At 31.8% G+C, this 19,520-nt stretch overlaps 3 protein-coding genes across 5 annotated transcripts; 1 reads left to right on the forward strand and 2 right to left on the reverse strand.

The window, feature by feature from the left end:
* Window positions 1–3,337: 3,337 nt before the first annotated feature.
* LOC124538465 (EEF1A lysine methyltransferase 1) lies at window positions 3,338–5,566 on the reverse strand. 2 transcript variants are annotated; one of them, XM_047115538.1, is made up of 4 exons: window positions 5,440–5,566; window positions 4,897–5,064; window positions 4,668–4,818; window positions 3,338–4,377 (listed from the first exon to the last, which is right to left on the reverse strand). In XM_047115538.1, the coding sequence occupies exons 2-4, from the start codon at window positions 5,047–5,049 to the stop codon at window positions 4,034–4,036; spliced, it is 648 nt and encodes a 215-aa protein (XP_046971494.1). In that variant the 5' UTR covers window positions 5,050–5,064; window positions 5,440–5,566; the 3' UTR covers window positions 3,338–4,033. The 2 variants fall into 2 exon arrangements, with proteins under 2 accessions (XP_046971494.1, XP_046971493.1); XM_047115537.1 differs by lacking the exon at window positions 5,440–5,566 and having other exon boundaries at window positions 4,897–5,288.
* Window positions 5,306–6,337, forward strand: LOC124538467 (N-alpha-acetyltransferase 80). Of its 2 annotated transcripts, none has more exons than XM_047115540.1 (2): window positions 5,306–5,468; window positions 5,669–6,337. In XM_047115540.1, the coding sequence occupies exon 2, from the start codon at window positions 5,682–5,684 to the stop codon at window positions 6,267–6,269; it is 588 nt and encodes a 195-aa protein (XP_046971496.1). In that variant the 5' UTR covers window positions 5,306–5,468; window positions 5,669–5,681; the 3' UTR covers window positions 6,270–6,337. The 2 variants fall into 2 exon arrangements, with proteins under 2 accessions (XP_046971496.1, XP_046971495.1); XM_047115539.1 differs by having other exon boundaries at window positions 5,309–5,454.
* A 363-nt stretch (window positions 6,338–6,700) lies between these two features.
* On the reverse strand, window positions 6,701–19,051 carry LOC124538317 (protein RRP5 homolog). The gene is made up of 20 exons (XM_047115346.1): window positions 18,866–19,051; window positions 18,650–18,793; window positions 18,198–18,353; window positions 17,933–18,080; window positions 17,280–17,399; window positions 16,570–16,733; window positions 15,998–16,105; window positions 15,304–15,441; window positions 14,700–14,832; window positions 13,630–13,818; window positions 13,272–13,363; window positions 12,023–12,178; window positions 11,158–11,277; window positions 10,707–10,787; window positions 9,661–10,620; window positions 9,181–9,393; window positions 8,804–8,932; window positions 8,321–8,576; window positions 7,397–7,562; window positions 6,701–6,878 (listed from the first exon to the last, which is right to left on the reverse strand). Exons 1-20 carry the CDS (start codon window positions 18,938–18,940, stop codon window positions 6,719–6,721), a joined length of 3,708 nt encoding a protein of 1,235 aa, XP_046971302.1. The 5' UTR covers window positions 18,941–19,051; the 3' UTR covers window positions 6,701–6,718.
* Between the last annotated feature and the right edge of the window lie 469 nt (window positions 19,052–19,520).

Below are 19,520 nucleotides of genomic sequence, written 5' to 3' on the forward strand. Positions count from 1 at the left end.
CTACTTCCTCAGTATGTTATTGTATATTGGTGGACCTACCAGCTGAGTTACCAAAAGCCGTCGAAATTGGCAGCTAATAAATATTTTTAATTGTTGTCGATTTTGTTGTACTCCATATTGACTGAAGGACTCGTTATTCTTTTGTTTTTCCACACGTGAGAAAGAGATACGGAATATTACTAGTAATGTCATATTTGTATTTACAAATTGCGTGCAATAGAAGCGGCAACGTTAATTTCTTTAAGTGGTTAGACCGAAAGGAAATTAAATAGCAAATAGTTTTTCAATTAAATCTGACAGCGGAAAAAATTATGGGCCGCCGTTAATGTCATTGTCTAGCTATGACATTTTTTAGTGTTACAACACTACAAAAATAAACATATGTTTTAACTTTTGTCTTCTGACTTCGTTGATTTTAAATAATTATTGTTTAAAAGTACTTTAAAATAAAAGTATCCTAAAGTTATAACCTTTATGGCTAGTAATTGTAGCGTCGTCCGTTCGCTTACATTGATCGCAGCTCTTCGCTCCCACAGATAAGCTAAATTATCTTAATAAAAAGCGTTATAGTGTCGACTGCACTCTGTTATTGTGTAAAAGTTGTACCAAACTATTTGCTTTTTCTACTCGGTCCACTACTTCAACGATTGCGTGGGCTCGAAATGAATCTCTTAATAATTATAATGTGCATTTCTTATAATTTATTATTGCATCGAGAACTCGATTACTTTACCAATACACATCACAACAAATAAAAACTTTCAAGAAAGAGAAGCTTATAATGACGGTTGATTCAAGTGACCATAACTTTTTTAATATATGTTGATGGTACCATAGACACTTCACATTACCAATGCGTTTTTATCATTCCACTGGCAGACTCAACATATGTATGTACCTTAGCTCTCTTTTTGGGTATATAAAATGAAAGTTGAAATCCAGTATCAAGCTCGATGTTTTCTTGTACATTTCCTTTAAAAAAGACATTTACGTATAAGTTACATATATTTCGTTAGTACGCACATTTATTGTGTCCCCTGTTTTTGTATATTTTGTACATTTTTGCTTAAAACAATATTGTTTTATTACTTTGCATTCAATTGAGGACAAACCATTTACTATGATTGGTAGTTTATTGAAATACCTATTATTAGGTTTATTATTTTAATAATAAGTAAAGCGCCCTATAGCAGTGTATCTAGCGTCACTGGCTCCAAAAAATATTTCTCTACATATAGAGAAACAAAAATCGTAATGAAATTTAATCTTAAGGCACGTTATAAAGTAAAAAAACTTAAATGTCAGATTATAATACAGATAATCTAACAGAAAAGATAGTTTTATTTAAAATTGTTGAAAAAAAAACATGTACTTATAAGGCCTAGTGTAACTAAAGTTATATTAATTATTTGAAAGAAAATATATTTAATGAAGTTACTTATAGACTGTGTTTATTCGAATCAGCCCGATTATATTTAAAATAATCTTACTAAAAATGTAAATCCATTTACTAAAATACCTTGTGAGAATTTATACGTCAAGAAGTATGTAAAAAAAAACTATACCTTCATTTAATTTGACGTAACGCGCCTAAAGAAAAAAAATATCATTACGATAGTATAATTATAGTTGTAAATTAGTTTAAGATAACTAACTGTCATTAGACTCATTTCATGAATTGTAAATTTTCGCGTTGTATGTTTTTTATTTAACGGTTAAAAATTTTAAATAACATGAACTTTGTATATATTTAGTTTGCTTCACTAATTAGTATGTATTTATATATTTTTATATTTAAAATATTATGTAAATATTGATATTCTAATGAAAAGTTGATTATTTAGGCTTTGTATAATTCATAAAAAAAAAACCTTTAAAATGTATTGAATAAATAAATTTGTTCCTTCTTTTAGAAATGTAATTTCTATTTTTATATTTCTATGCATTCGTGTTTATGTATTGCTAGGGGCGGTATTTTTTCAGTAAATCTCCAATAACCAGCACAAAACTTTTTTATGATTTTAATATTGGGTGGCTATGGGTGGGAATGAGTTTGCAATTTTATTTGAATAACTTTGAAATGAGAGGCAGCTAGGAACTCCTTTAATTTTCAATAAAAACAATATTTTAATTGCTTGTGTTCTAAACATTTCACTTTATAAGACGACAAGTTATTTTATTTACATAAAATACTACTACTAAATACTACGTAAAAAAAGTTGAATGAAATTGGTAATGTCGTCAATTTTTTATTTACAACTTAAATGAACTAATTAACATAGAAAAATGCACTAATATTTGCAATTCTATAAAACAATAAGATAGCAAAAGATATACATATGTTTATATGATTCATTACTTTTAAATAATTTTAGTTATTTTGAAGTGTGACTTATGTAGTATTACTAACAGCATGATGCTTTATTGAACAAGTCTATGATATCAATTGTACAGTGGCCTAGTATATGTATAGGATTTCATATTCGATCGAATTTAATAAATATAAGTAACAACTGTTACAGTTGAGAAATATATTTTATGTAAGAGCTTTCTATAGTTCCATAGCTTACTTTAAACTTTTTGTCGTGAAGATGCGGTGTGCAATATTTACTATGTAACATCGTTAAAATATCTTTCAATTTGTATAAATTGATGCTCTGTTAATTAGCGCCATTTTTAACACAGATAATATATTTAAAAAAAATGTTTAGTTAAATCTGTGGTCTTTTTGGTTTAGTACAAATCTCGTATCTTTTTTTCTTCTTCATCAAAGGCATATTGTAGTATTTTTTCACCATAAAAATATTTAAAATATTCTTAATTTTTTATCTTGACAAAACAATATGTATTTGAACACCAAAAGATCAATAGTTCTAAGCGAAGGATTGTTTATTCGTTTATTATTTATTTTAGTTAATTTTTTTGTAAAATAATTTTAATTATTGTAATGTCCAGTTTTGTAACTCTTAGTATTTATCGCCTTTTATATTGTACTGTCATTTTTAACTACTTATTAAATGTGTTCTAAAAAAGTATGTGTAATTTAATTATAAGTTAATTAGCAAATAATATTAAATGAATATAGTTAATAAAATATTTTTGAATGCTGGTAACCCTGGCATCGATAACAAAAGGCCTTGTTTTAATATTAAAAAGTGTGTTGTTTGTATAAAATTGGGTATTCTATATAAATATATGAACTTACTCTCCAATAAAAATATATGTTAATGAAGTAACTACTTAACTTTACAGTAGAATGAAATACATATTTATGATACCTTTAAGCAGAAAACTCTGGAAAAAGTGAAATGATTGTAAATAATGTTACTAGAACAGATAATCAATATATATTTTATTATTAAAGTATATTTGTAGTATCATTATATTCAACGAGGCCTTTACGAGTAGGCTAGAAGTATAATTTTGTATAAGATAGATGCATTTATTGAGAGTAAGTCATTATATAGATTTAGAGAATTGTTGCTGAAATGAAATTTTAATGTGTGATTGATATTTGAAATGTTAACCAGCATAATACGACAAAGTAATAATTTTGTTAAGAACAATAAATTGATGATTTTTAATAAAATGCATTTTATTTATTTTACCATCACAAAGCCTAAAAAATATAAATATTGTTATATCTGACATATGCAAAAGTAAATTCATATATGGAATATTTTTTATACAAGGCAACACAGTTGACTTGATGATTGAAAATTAAAAAATTAAAAGTTATTAAATCAAAAAATGTATTTTTCAGTCAAGTAAATGTGAAGCTACCACCATTCAGAAATGTAGATTCTACTGCGAAGAATGATTGAGAAATGGCTGAATTATCTTTGCGAGTTTTGTTGTTGTGATTAATTAAAAACATATTGTGCTTAAAAATATCTATTTATCGTTACACTTATAACAACATATAATTTGTAAATCATAAACACCAGTCATATCACATATTGACAGGTATAGTTGATTCTTATCAGAATAAAAAAATTATATATACAATAATCATTAATATATCACCAAAAGTTCATCTTAAAACACTATCCAAATCAAAATTAGCGTAGCAAGAAAATTCATTAGCTAAGTTGTTCCGATGCTGAGGCTGGAATGTACATTGTTTTAAATTTAAAAGTTTTTCCACATGTTCTTTCATGATTGCCCCTGTACATACAATAATTTTATCCTTAGCTAAATGCTTGATTGTTTCCGATGTCTTTGTGATGCACTCTTCTGACAGAAATGGTGGATCAGCTACAACAAGATCAAAGGAGTGTCCTAAGTCTGAAGGCAACTTCATTGGTTCATTATAGTCATAGAAAATAAAATCTATTCCGTGAACTTCGAAACGTCGATCATATTCCAGCAAATTAACTGCAAGTAAAAGTAGTTATGTTATTACAATAAGTTATAAGAGATTTATATATGTATATATTAATTCCCATACAGGCATATATAAAATTATATACATTTGACTTTATAACTAATTTTAAAAGAGTGCCTTTGAGTTGCTTGCCAGTTGTGATAGAATCTACACTTCACCCCAGAATTAATTTTACATTCAATTTAATAAAGCAATGTGAGAATTTTGAAGCCTACTACATTTTTTTTTTATCATAAACTTCAAATTTGTATTATCTTACTGTAAAATTGTGTTAAATTACCTCTTGCTCTGTTTTCTAATTGTCTCTTGACAGGTACAAATAGAGTTGGGCATGATATAAGAGCTACCTTTTCACCGTCTTGTAAGCACTTATCTACAACCTTCACGAGGGACTGCACTGTGCTCTCATTATACCAGAATTGACTTAGTTGCTGAAAGAAGAAAATAGCTATAGATTTAAAACTATCATAAATATTATGTGAAGTAATAGATTATTGCTAAAAACTTACCCAATTTTCTTCAAATATAATATTTTCGGTCAGCTGTTGTTTCGATTCCAACTTTTCAAGGATTTCTTGCCTTTTCCGTTGTTCTGCATAGAATTCTTGTAAGGCAGCGAATGTTTCAGAGGATAGTGTCGGTACATCGTCGTCGTCTTCCATCGTAGCAGCAAACCACTGGATTAACGAAATAAATACCGGTAAAGATTTACGACTACTTATAAGGTAAAGATGAGATCGTTCGAAGTTTCAATACTCTGAGCTGTTCTTTAATTAATGTTACGACGTTCTTATTATGATATTATCTCAATTATTACGACTTCTGTTATGAATAATTCAGATCCTTGAATTTTAGAAAGTTATTTTTACAATTTCAAAATACAACATCTTGAAGGAATCGAACATACGTATAAGTTTACGGGTATCGTACGTTTTAAAAGTGACAGTTAAAAATAGGTTAGTTCTCTTTTAGCAAGCATGGAAAACGATACACTGCACCTTAGATTTCAAAACAAAAATATTAATATGATAACTGAATTGTGACAAACGCACCTGTGATTAAGTTACGTGAGTATCAACTCGTAAGTGTTTTTATTGTTTTTAATATGTTATTCATGAAATTATGCAAATAAATTAAATATTATATAGAAAAAATGACATTTAAGATTTGACATTTCATATTTTGACAGAAGCAGTATATATTTTTTTTATTTTTTCTATGAAATGAAAGCATTTATTCAGCCTTGTAGGATATTGCCAGTATATAATGAATTCCTTTCAGCATTCAATTTACAATGGAACATAAGGGCCTTCAAGTATTACAACTTCATCGATATCCACAGTATTTGAAACCGTGTTGCAAACTTATCAATGAAGAATGGCCACGCAGCGAAACAGCAAGGATGATGTCTCTTGAAGCATCCTGTGATCAATTGCCTACCAGCTTAATATTAATAAATGCGGATAAAATAATTCTAGGTCATTGTAAGCTTACTCGGATACCGAGTATACCTAATAGTTGTTTCATTGAAACAGTAGTGATAAGTAAATCTATGCGTGGTCAAAAATTGGGCACGTTTTTAATGAGAGAAGTTGAAAAGTATTGTAAAAACGTATTAAAATTAGAAATGGTTCATTTATCTACAAAAGGCCAGGAGAACTTTTATGCTAAATTAGGTTACGAATTTTGCGCTCCGATTTCAATATATGGTAACAGTGTTAGCCACAATATCGCAAAAGACAGCGAAACGAAAAATGATGTAATGCCAACAAAAATAAGTACTACTATGACAGCCCCACCGCCCCCACCGATGCCAAAACCTGTAATTGTACAGAGTACTATTAAAACGAGTAAAACGTACATGTTCAAATATTTAAGTTAATATGAGTATTAAGGATTATTATTTTTAATTGTATTTTTTTTTCATATACGTTTGATAATAAATTTATTAAGTAAGATCTTGATTTTATTAAGTAATCTTTGTTTTATATATTTATATTATTTAAAAGTAAGTGTAATAAATACGAAAAATATACATGTCGTTTTTATTGTCTTATTTGGCTTCTGAAATTTAAAAATTATAATTTTTCTTATATACAAAAGCCGATTTGAAATCGAAGTCGATTTTGACTCTACATTGTTTTAATTTTTTTTTGGTAATAAAATAAATTTAGTATTGGCATATAAAATATTGTAGATATTATTATTATTCTACAATCTCTTATGCATATTGTGTATGTAATACCATATAATTCTTATAAAAAAATGTAATTTCAGATTTCAGGTTACTTAGTAGAAAATAACAACAATGGATAAATATCATTAATTTATTTAAAACTTGGCTTTCTTAATGAAATCGAGCGCGCGCTGTCGTATGCTCTCGATGTGTTCCTTGTCGCCGATCTTCTCTTCGACTTCTATCCACTTCTTAAAGAGAACCTTCATTTTTCGTGCTGGCAACTTTTGAGATGTCATACGCTCCATTACTTGTCTGTGATAGAAAAATTACTTCATTATTTTTGAAATTTAATGAATACAGATTATAGTACGACACAACGTAGATGTCGCATCGGCAAAATTCGTAAAAACCGATCACATCCGAATCCAGTACGCTATCCCAAATTATCAATATTTATTTCTTACGCGAATACGATCTTTGCACAAACGTAATAACTTGTAATATCATATGACCGAATATATTCGTCAATTTGACGCGTCGATTTACATGCACTTGTTTTCTCTGACGCGTGATCTATAGCGACGAATAGCGTCGATTGGCGAGATTGGGAGCTATTTCTATTGGTTGTGTAAATCGGCAGTAATCGGTTTTATTTTCATTCCATTGCATTTTCCGATGCTACATCTAATTTGTGTCGTACTATACTATTAATCTAAATAAATACACGATAAGAGTCAGAGGCAAAGAGTCAGAGAAACTATGCGAAATATTAAATAGACGATGATTCTCGCTGGTGAGGCTGCAGCATTAGAATAGAGGTAGGAGCGTACCTGAGTCTGGCCACGTCGCCGGCGGCCCGCAGCGCGTCCACGTAGGCGGCGCACACGTCGACGCGCTGCGGGTACACGGCCAGCACCTGCTCGAACAGCGCCTCGCAGCGCTCCAGGTCTCCGCCCGAGCGCTCCAGCTGCGCGAACCGCACCAGCAGCGACACGTCTGCGCCGGGACAACAACTCTTAGTTAATGCGTATTGCGTACACTTTTTGACGACCTCCGTGGTCGAGTGGTGTGTACACCGGTTTTCATGGGTACGCCACTCTGAGGTCCCGGGTTCGATGTAGATTACCATTAGTTTTCTATGTTGTCTTGAGTCTGGGTGTTTGTGGTACCGTCGTTACTTCTGATTTCCATAACACAAGTGCTTCAGCTACTTACTGTGGGATCAGAGTAATGTATGTGATGTTGTCTCATATTTATTATTATTATTTACTTATAACGGCTATATAACACTATCTATACACTATTTATACCGGCTACATAACACTATCTCTTACAGCTGTGGGTTGGCTGGAAGAAATTTCTTTTAGAAATAAGCCCGCCATTGTGAACAAAAATTTCATGTTTAAAACTTCTATGTAAAATTTCACAGTGCAATAAAGAGTATTAATAAAATTTACCTTATCTGTGTTTGGATCGGAAATGAATTAAATTTTACATAGTTTTTATAAATTAAATTTTTGGAAAAATAGACCAATAAACATCATATCAATTGATAACCTTTGTCCATAGACACTAGAACTAACAAGCATAGTGCTTCGATGGACTAAGACGCTAAATTCAAACTGGAAAAAATAATACAATGTATCTGGCTAAATAATTGGTGGTTAAGACTCCTTGGTCTTGTTGGTAGACATTGACATAATGAACTCTATCGAGTACAACATTAGTTTCATAAGGATATTGACTTTACTTACGCTCTTTCTTCTCCAACGCTGCTATACCCTTCTGCATGACGTGCCTCGCCTTATCCACGAGGCCCGCCTTGTAGCAAGCCTCTCCACACACTCGGTACACTTCCGGCTGTTTCCTGTACTTCCTGATCATGAGCTCAGTCAGCGACACCAGTTCCTGGTGCTTGCTTGTATCCAGGAGTATATCTAACAGCTTCGAATGGATTTGATAAGTGTCGTTCATTTGGAGAGCGTCTTCGAGAGTTTTCTGCTGACTTTCCTTTTGACGCACAGATTAAGGTTTTACCATTAGTTTTATCATGAAAATAAAAGAATAGAAGTATTATAAATTGATTTTTGAATTTTGATTTTTGGATATTAATATTGAAGTATAATTTTTCTTTTAACTTATTGTCATTATATCGTATGGGACAGCATATGAGAATAAAACAGTGTTGTATGTAAAAAAAAACAATGTCATTTCTATAAATATAAGAAGTATCTTACCTTCGTACCAAACCTGTGTTCAAGGTTGAGTAAAGCGAGCCACACATTAAGCTTCTCGCCCTCCTCACGGAAGTTAATGGTGTTCAGCGCTTTCCGACCCACAGCCCGAGCCTTGTCTATTTCTGTTGCCTAGATTGATGATAATTTTATTAAAAAACACCTATATTTTTTGTTTTTAATTATACTGATCTCTAATATATATCCAAGTTTCAGAACTGAACAAGTTTCGTTTTTCGTTACTTAAATCTCACTCGATGGTAAAGGAAAAAAAATCGCGAGATAAAACTTCAAGTGTCTCATATGATTATAACCTAAGCTAACCTAACTAGCAGTATAACAAAATACAACTTTTTTTTATAAAAAAGAGACAAAATTACCTGCAAATGGAAGGCCATGTAAGCTATCCACAGTTGGCTGCAGTTGGGTTCGGCTAGCAGCGCTCTTTCGAACTGATCACTAGACCGAGGGGCATTCTCACTCTCGATAGCTCTCTTTTCCAATTCCCTTATTCTCTCTTCTTCCTCTCTTGCTTTAGCGTTCTTTTCAGCGATCGTGAGCTTCTTACGTTTCTTTTTGGGTTTTTCTTGCTCCTAGAAAAGATTACATTTGGTAAAAACTTATTAGTAAATATAGTGACGTCAGCTAAATGTGATTGAATAATAATAATTATCAAAGACCAACTAATTAATGACTAATTTAATGACGGAAATTAAGCAAGTATAAAAATTAAGCAGCAATATTAAGTCTTTGTAATAAAAAAAATATATGCACATTTTTGCGATTTTTTTTCTAACCGTACAGGACGCAACTGTTGAGCGAATAGTATCAGCTTTAAGAATATTATAAAAATGGCATACCTCTTCATCACTACTACTGGACTCTTCTCTCGTCTCAGCCGCCACCTCACTCGTGGACCAGAAGTCCTTGGCGCTCGGCGCGTCGAGGACCGGCTTCAAATTTCCCAACACATTCTTTATATTTCTATCTTTTGTTTCATTTTTTTCTTTTACATCTTTCTGTTTATCTTCCGTGATCTTGGGTGCGATTACTTTTTCTAATTTCTTCTTTTTTGTGTTATCTTTAACATCGAAGTCCTTTAACTTTTCCTGTGCCGTTTTTAGTACTTCCATGAATTTTTTTAAACGTTCTTCTGTCACTAATTTCTCTGCGTGCATCGCTGTGTGATACTTTTTATTTTTCCCAGTAAGACCTTTTGTCTCCATATTGACTATCTTCTTCTCTATTTTTTCTAAGCTTTTCGTTCTAGCGTTTATACAATTGAGTAGAGCCACCACTCTCTTTTTATAGTTTTTAGCTGTTTTACAGTTGGACAAATCCAGTAGACTCAAATCATTCGGTGATAATACTTGATCGCTATCTTCTTGAAAGTCAGTTTCGATTGGGTCACTTTCTTCGGACGCTTCTATATCTTCTTTATCTGCTTTCTTTTTCTCTTTCTTGCTTTTCTTTTTGCTGACACTCTCTGTTGCGGCATCTTCATTTGTATTAGACGAAGTACTGGTATCATCTTCTTTAGAGTCTATTTTATCTTTATTTTTCTTTTTACGTTTTTTAGTTTCGACATCTACGGTATCTGTTGTTTTAGTATCGGTTGAATCCATTTCTTCTGTGATACGATCGGCTTTCTTCTTCTTCTTCTTTTTATTCTTTCCAGTCTCTTGACTTTCATCAACATCCATTTCGTTAGCTTCAGTACTGGCATTTTCGTCATCATTTTTATTAGATTTCTTCTTTTTTGCCAAATTTTTGTTCTTTTCTTCTTCTTTTTTCCTTTTTTTAGCTTTCTTTTTTAATTCCTATAAATATAAACCAGTTATTTTTTATTCAATTACGTTTATAATGTAACTTGACGATAGAAAATTATAGTTTCTTAATAACTTACAGCAGGATTGAAAGGAGCTTGTGTGAGACTACCTGACATCTTCTTCGCAGTCGGGTTTACTGACATGATCGTACACTTTACCTAAAATGGTACAATACATGTAAATATTCTATCTCAAATGAGACTGACTTATTATATTGGAAAAGTCTGTGCATAAACACAGACGCACTTTCTATTGCTACTTCAGAGGCAAGCGACTTCATGTGAGGTTTTTAATTTTTCATATTTAACATTAAGCTATTTCAAACATAACAAAAATTTATTGTTTTAGCCTACATTACTTTATATTGCGACAGTTGTTTGCCAGTGAAAGTCCCGTCAAAAACCGTCCAAATGTACCAGAAATAAGCCGGAACAAACAGACAAAATTGTAACAAACTTTATTTTGGTATATGTACTGTATACAATATTTCAAACACACACCAGCTTTATTAACAATGCATATACTTACAATCTGGCCGAGGTGGAAAGCGTCCGTGAGGTTGTTGAGTGGTTGCGCGGAAACGAAGCGCTTCGGAACGTACGCGTTCGTGTTGTTGAAAAACGACACCAACAGGTAATCCCTGATGTGCTGCAGCCGAGAAAAATATATAAAAATATTATTTGTTTCAAAGCTAATTACGAAAAATATAATAGATTGGAGGGTGAATTCTATCGTTATTTAAAAAAAATTGTATTTAACATTAATCAATTATAGTAAGACACAAATTAGATGTAGCATCGGAAAATGCAATGGAATGAAAATAAAACCGATTACTGTCGATTTATATAACCAATAGAAATAGCTTTCATTATCATCATCTCAGCCATTCGACGCTATTCGTCACCATAGATTCTCACGTCAGAGAAAGCAAGTGCATGTAAATCGACGCGTCATAGTGACGAATATATTAGGTCATATGATATTACAAGTTATTACGTTTGTGCAAAGATCATATTCGCGTGAGAAATAAATATTGATAATTTGGTATAGCGTACTTAATTCGGATACGATCGGTTTTACTGATGCGACATCTAAGTTGTGTCGTACTATACATATACATATATGGCCTGTTATTCGGTACAACTTGCTGCCACCTTTCAGGTTAAAATCCCAATGACTCACCAGCCAATGCTTTTTTTATTTACGTGAAAAATTACCTGCTTATTTAAAATACGACAGAACTTCCCCTCCATCCTATTATTAATGATATATATCCTTAGATAGGTCATATTAGATTCTTGGCCTATTAGCTTACCTTTAACGATTCAGACATTTAAAAAGATATGAATGCTATCGATATTTTAAAAATAAGTTGTTTAATATTATGTCTCACCGAAACAACACCAGTGTATGCTCTCCCGACCACCGCGTCTTCGTAGCTCGTCAGGGTCTTCAACCTTTCGTCCAGCAGCGTGGGCTTGAGCGTCAGAACCAGATACTGCTTGGCCAGGTCCAATGACAGCACGCGAGCTTTCACTTCTTGACCGACCTTGAAACAATAATTAAAATATTAATAGGCTATTTGACTGGTTTTTAAAATCCATTTTATATTATTTAGTAGAGGTTAAGGAACCCAGGAAAAGTTGATTTTCATTTCTAGTACATATTTGCCGAAAAATATCATATTTAAATAACGCGCCAAAACGCTACTTGGACAATATGGAGCTGCAATGGGGTCGGTGACGAGTCCAAAAGCAAGGTTTACAATAAAGTGACTTCATCATAAGCCCCGCCAATCAGGAGCGTTTTGTGTGTGACGAACGTTTGAAAAAATGCATTTTTATTTATTGATTTTTGAATAAATTCAGTATTATTTTCAAGTTTCGTTAGTAAATAACTATTTTTCAAACTCATAATATACTCTGATTACAATAATTCACAATTTATTTTTCGCATTGTCAAATAGCCTATTGTGAAAATTAAATCTTATTATTATAGTATGAATTGATATAAAACTATACTTTATTTAAATAGGCTGTTATAATAATTACGATTTGTCATTTTTTATACCATTGGTTGGCGGACGAGCATATGAGCCACTTGATGGTAAGTGGTCACCACCAATAGACAATGGCGTTGTAAGAAACTCTAACCATTCCTTTCATCGCCAATGCGCCACCAACGTTGGGAATCCTTGGTCCCCTGTTCCTGTAGTTACACTGACTGACTCACCTTTTAAACTGGAACACAACAATACCAAGTACTGTTGTTTAGCGGTAGAAAATCTGATGAGTGGGTGGTACGTACCTAGGCGGGCTTGCACAAAGCCCTACCACCAAGTAAACTTTACAAATTTTGTATTCGCCGTATACATCCATCGAAATGACACGGCGAATGAATACAGTTTTATACAAATAAGGTATCCATAATTAAGCCAATACGTAGTTAAGGATACTGTTAGGATACAGGTGCGTATCCCAATACACGGTTGTATCCGTATCTTTAACATAAGTGTAGTCGATACCTAAGAGTCGAATAATGATGTGATTGTAATTGCTCATTCCATTTAAAATTTGGAATTCATGATATATTAATGAACATTAATTCTTGTTATACACATTGAAATTGTATGCTTATCTTACCTTGAATTTCTTTTTTGGTAATTTAGAATTGGACGCTTTCTTCGGGTCGACGAAGACGCCCATATCCGTCATATGAGTTTGCGGTACATAACCTGGAATATTATAAGTAATAGTATTTACGATTACAATTTAGATAAATCACATTATAATCGGTCAATATATATACATCTAGTACATTTTAGTTGCAATTTGCACTTTCATAACTTGTGGGTTACATTTTCTAGTATTTGTTATTATAAGATTTACTTTAAAATTTTCTTCAGAAGGTATTATTTGAGTCTTTCTATACTTCTAAATAGAAGATAAATTTTCAAACACATGGTTTTTTTTGATAAATTAACTCGGGACGGTAGCTCACCCGTGACCCGGCCGATGGAGAGTCGCAGGTGGTCGTCGGCTATCACGGCGACGGTGGCGGTGACCGTCTGTCCGACGCTCAGTTCGTCCAGGCGGAAGGGCGAGGCGGCCAGCACGGCGGGCGCGTCACTAACGGAGTACACGTAGTCCGCCAGGCTGTAGCTCAACACACGCACACGGTGGGTGCTGCCTGCACACACAACACATTTTCAGGTAATAGGCTATTGGACTGGTTTTTAAAATCCATTTTATATTATTTAGTAGAGGTTAAGGAACCCTTTAAAAGTTGATTTTTTTTATTTCTAGTACATATTTGCCGAAAGATATCATATTAAAAATTCCATATTTAAATAACGCGCGAAAACGCTACTTGGACAATATGACGCTGCAATGGGGTCGGTGACGTCACTTTGCTGTATTTTAATCTGTGGTACATATTGTAGAAAAGCAAGGTTTACAAGAAAGTGACTTCATAATAAGCCCGGCCAATCAGGAGCGTTTTGTGTCACGTGACAAACGTTTGAAAAAATGCATTTTTATTTATTGATTTTTGAATAAATTAAGTATTATTTTCAAGTTTCGTTAGTAAATAACCATTTTTAAACTCATAATATACACTGATTACAATAATTCACAATTTATTTTTCGCATTGTCAAATAGCCTATTATAGACTCAAGGAACATTTAGGGATCATATGACATGTGCCGTCAGCACATCGCCTTTTTAGTTGTACTCCATATTTGGCATGACGAAATCATAACAATTTATTATTAGATTATTATAATACATTAATCAATCAGTCAGTACAGGGTACTCAAACAATTGTGACATGTCGTATATAAAAATATATTATTCCTTCGGTCTTTGAGTATTGGCTAGCCTCATACCTGGATCCGTCTCTGATCATTATATGCCTCAGTATCTCAAGATAGCCTACACGCCAAAGACACTACCAAAGTGATCATGAGCCGCATTCAGGGGATCGTTTTTATTTTTATTCTACTTTTCAGACTTCTCCCCTTAGAGAGCAAGCATGACCATAATATAATCTAATAATCCTAAAACCTTACCGATGGGATATGACCGTGTCAACACTTGTTCATCGGTGAGGTCCTCATCAACAGCTACTCTTCGAAGACTTAGGATACCCAGACTTCCTTCACCCAACTTGAAGTGGATCAAACGACCGGTGACCTTAAGTACCTATATAAAAAAATATACATAAAATTAAATATAATAAGAACTGAGATGGCCCAGTGGTTAGAACGCGTGCATCTTAACCGATGATTGCGGGTTCAAACCCAGGCAAGCACCACTATATATATGTACTTGATTTGTGTTTTTAATTCATCTCGTGCTCGGCGGTGAAGGAAAACATCGTGAGGAAACCTGCATGTAGAAAATTCTGCCACATGTGCATTCCACCAACCCACCTGCATGTGTCTAATTTCGTCGAAATTCTGCCACATGTGCATTCCACCAACCCGCATTGGAACAGCGTGGTGGAATATATTCCAAACCTTCTCCAAGGGAGAGGAGGCCTTTAGCCCAGCAGTGGGAATTTACAGGCTGTTGTTGTTGTAAATATAATATATTCATTCCGTATACATATATCAAACAAATTATTGGACATAACTTATTGAAATAATGAAAACAAAAGTAGCATAATCTTACTATTGCTTCTTCAATTATATCTCCCTCCTGTAACTTTTGCTCCTCAGCCATATCAGGATATGTCGTGTCGAAGATGCCCTTCATCGTCAGGAATGGTGTTTTCTTTGGCGGCACTGCATATAATAGTCGTGCTCTAATCTAAAATTATAAGCAATATTATGAAATATTTTTTAATTAAAATCATTTGATAAAATTTTGAAACTGATACTTATTATAAATAAAAAAATTACACTTTATTTTTAATATAGTATAATAAGACACAAGTTAGATGTAGCATCGTTAAAATTCGTAAAACCGATTTCTGCCGACTTTTACAACCAATTGAAATAGCTGCCTATCGCGCCAATCGACGCTATTCGTCGCTATAGATTTTCACGTCAGTTCAACTCGAGAAATCAAATTGACGTATCAAATTGTCGAATATATTAGGCCATATGATATTAAACGTTGTTACGTTTGTATAAAGATTATATTCACATGAGAAATAAACATTGATAATTTGGGATAGCGTACTTAATTCGAATGTGATCGCTTTTACGAATTTGCCGATGCTACATCTAAGTTGTGTCGTACTATATGTATCTATAGATTGAGTTGTATATGTAATATAAAAATCTAAGATTTTTTTATAAAAGGTTGAGTAGAATTAGGTAGAGGTTGAGAGAATGTAGTATAAATTGCACATGTTACTTACCTTTTGTCCTAATGCTGGTTTCTTGCCTTTGACCATGTCAACATGAGGCCTTTGTATGTATGCTGTAGTTTTGTCCAAAACATGACCTTCTATACCATTGTCTAATGGCTGTGAAAACAAGAACAAATTTTTATGGGATATAAAATGCAGTTTAAGGAGGTAAAATTTTACGTTTTAATTAAATTTTATAACACAGTAGATGATATTTAAATATATCCAACTCCTGAGGTTACAATTATCAGCATAACAGTAATCAAATCAAAATTGAATGTAATAATACATTCAAGTATGCTTTTATACACATTTTGAATTTTCATGATAGAGGATTCAATTCAGTGTGAAGGTATCACCAATTCGGAATTAATATTCTACTGAGAAAAAACGAAAACTCAGTAGTCACTCATTTTGTTTTTTAATTTAGTTAAAATTAATTAAACTGGTCATTCTGTTAATACAATTCAGTCATTATAGTCAATCATAAAACAAAATCATTCAAACAAGAGTGGAAGAAGTTAGTCATAAAAGGGTCAAAGTAATTTAAATTGGGTATATATATTAAGCATTAACTTTACCTTGTCAACTACGAAATCGAAGGCTGTAGCGGGCAGTAGAATGTTTGTTTTGTTACGCTGGAATGAATTTTGTAACGCTGAGAGTTCATTGCTCAATGTAATTACGCTGTTCTCTGCGGTCGAGGATATAGACTTGATCATGACCCATGTGAGCGAACCAGTGTCTATAAGAGATAATTTAAAATATAAGTGATAATAAAAATACACATACTTCCAACTTCTAGACTTTTAATTGTTATTGAGAATTTTTCGACACCAAAATCCAATAACTTTTTGCGTTATTTGATATAAGGTAAAAAGTTATTCAATTTTGTCAATCAATCCGGCAGTCAATGCATGGCCACAATTGATAATTAGAGAATAAAATGACATTTATATATAATCATACTTTAGCTTTTATTGTAAAAAAAACAGTCACATTGAGAAAATTCCCCTTTTTTTAAAATTCATCCTAATATAATTTAATAAAAAATTGATGCTATAGTTTAATAAATTCATTTAATATTTTTTTAACAGTATAGAGAAGATAAATTATATATTATTTTAAAGTAAAAGTAGCAGCCAGTAAAATCCCACTTTGGTGCTCAAGTCTCCTTCAGATCATCTGGAGCTGCAAAATTTATTTTACTTATAGTTTTTACTCAATTACTTATAATTTGTATGATTATTTAAGTTACTACTATATTATAATTTAAAATTGTAATATTTACCCAGCTCAACTTCTGGGTTAGTGGAATCCTTAGGTAAAAATGCCCTTGTGTTTGGTATACCAATGTCCATCACAAAGCCATGGTCTTCAACAGACGAAACAGCTGCTTGAATAAGAGCTCCTGAAGAAAGACATACATACAGACACATATTATTAATAAAAATAATTTCATTTATAATCTATATTATAGAAGATAATGTATAGAAATGATTAACAATTCAATCTATCTATATATACACATCTCACAGGCAGTCTTATCTCTTCCAGAAAATAAATAAATTAGAGGACTTTTACAAAAAAACTCAAAAAGAATATGTGTTAAAATTTGTACCAGAACTGTAAAATAGATCCACTCCCAAATATAACATAACAAACATCAACCATAACAGGCCTGTACCATAGTCAATATCAAAAATCTTTATTCAAAACAGAAGTGATTACACTTTCTTATTGATAGTCAAAAAATTATTTATTTTTTAAATTATTTAAATTAAAAGATTTAATTTTATGTATATTTTTTTCTTTCTTCTCTTTTTGCAAACAAACTCAATATATATCTCATTATATACACAGATAGTAATATTACTAAATTCCATTTATTAGTATGTGCAAAAAGGTTTTATTACAGTTGAAGGTCTAGTAGATAATGCTTACCTTTATGTAAGTCAGCAAGCATCCTGCCACTGTTAACATGCTGGGGCATCATGGTGAGCATGAGGTGGTTTGAAGTCACTTCCAAAACCTTTGTAACTACATATTGACCCGGCCGGAACATTTGTGGAAGTTCTCGGACTTGATCAACCTGTTAATTTTAACGGTTAGTAACATAGATTTTGAGAAAAATCAATTGAGTAATATTTTCTTACATGCGGTGCCATGATATGGTCTTACAGAAATTTTAAATGTAAACTAAATTTACCTGATCATTGACATATGATTCTAATAATTTGTTATAAGCTTCGCTGATGTGGCAGGCCATGACAACACCCTGCATTCGACAGGGAAGTGAAATGTTCACTTTAGTCTCTAACACTTGTCGGACTCTCCCTAATATTAGTAAGCCTTCTTTAACCACCTGAAAGGTAATTATGTGAATTAATATTTGTATCCACTAGTTCTTAAAGTTGAACATAATTTATACTTGTAATCTAATTAATATTAATTTTGTGCAATATAAAATGTATTACATTATGGCAAGTGATAAATTCACTTGGATAATTTATATTTATTTATTTTACTTAAGGATATTGTCACAATTCACAGTTTATCTTTTACATATTTACATTTATATTAGTCATAAGATTATTATGTATGTATAATATATTTATTATTTTTGAACTAAATTAATAGCGGTAAAAAATGTAATCTAACCTTATAGTTCAAATATATCCCACAGTTTTTATACGATTGATCAATTTCTGCATGAACATCATCAGATAAGTATCCGTCATCGTCCTCAGTCTTCTTTTTTATCTTCTTCTTTTTCTTATCTCCCTTTTCAGCTGCTCCTAGAAACTATAACAAAATAATTTAATAACAGTGTAAGTTTTATTTAAAATCTAAACTATTAAAAATAAAAATACTTACATTTTCGCTCTGTTTAAAATATGTGGTTGTCGGCTTTTTACCGCCTCGGGGAAAGTATTCTTCAATATCTGCCATATTCTTGTATTTATTTAAGTTTTAATGCATTTAATATATTTTAATAACACTACCAAGGCAGGCATGAATATTTTAGGTTAAAAAACGTTTTAAACTCTCCGTGCAAAATATGTCAATGTCATATCTGAAGCCTGATTGTGTAGCCATAATAAAATATAACAACATTCAATTCAGTAATCACAATTATCCATTTAATATTCTTGTTAAATATTTATTTCGTATACTTTATTTATATGTATTTATTAATTGTATTATTAATTGTACCAATTTGTCAATTATTAATTAAAAAATCGGTACAAATAATAATTGGTAAGTTTCAACTATTGAGTTGGTGTCATGAGTCAGTCATATAAATATTTTTAAACAAAGAGGAAAATTTTAATGTATAATATTTAAACAAAATTGCTACATATTTTTTGACTAAATATTGTCAATTTTTAAGCGACCACACTATAAACACTACTATACGTCTATTTGAAAAAGTTTTTTAATAGCTTTCATATTTATACATCATTTATTCTTTCTCTTTCCAACATACTAAAAATTACGGCCGAGAAAAGAAAAAAAAAATCCGAATCAA

This window comes from Vanessa cardui, chromosome 20, assembly GCF_905220365.1.
Source record: "Vanessa cardui chromosome 20, ilVanCard2.1, whole genome shotgun sequence".
Taxonomy (NCBI): domain Eukaryota; kingdom Metazoa; phylum Arthropoda; class Insecta; order Lepidoptera; family Nymphalidae; genus Vanessa; species Vanessa cardui.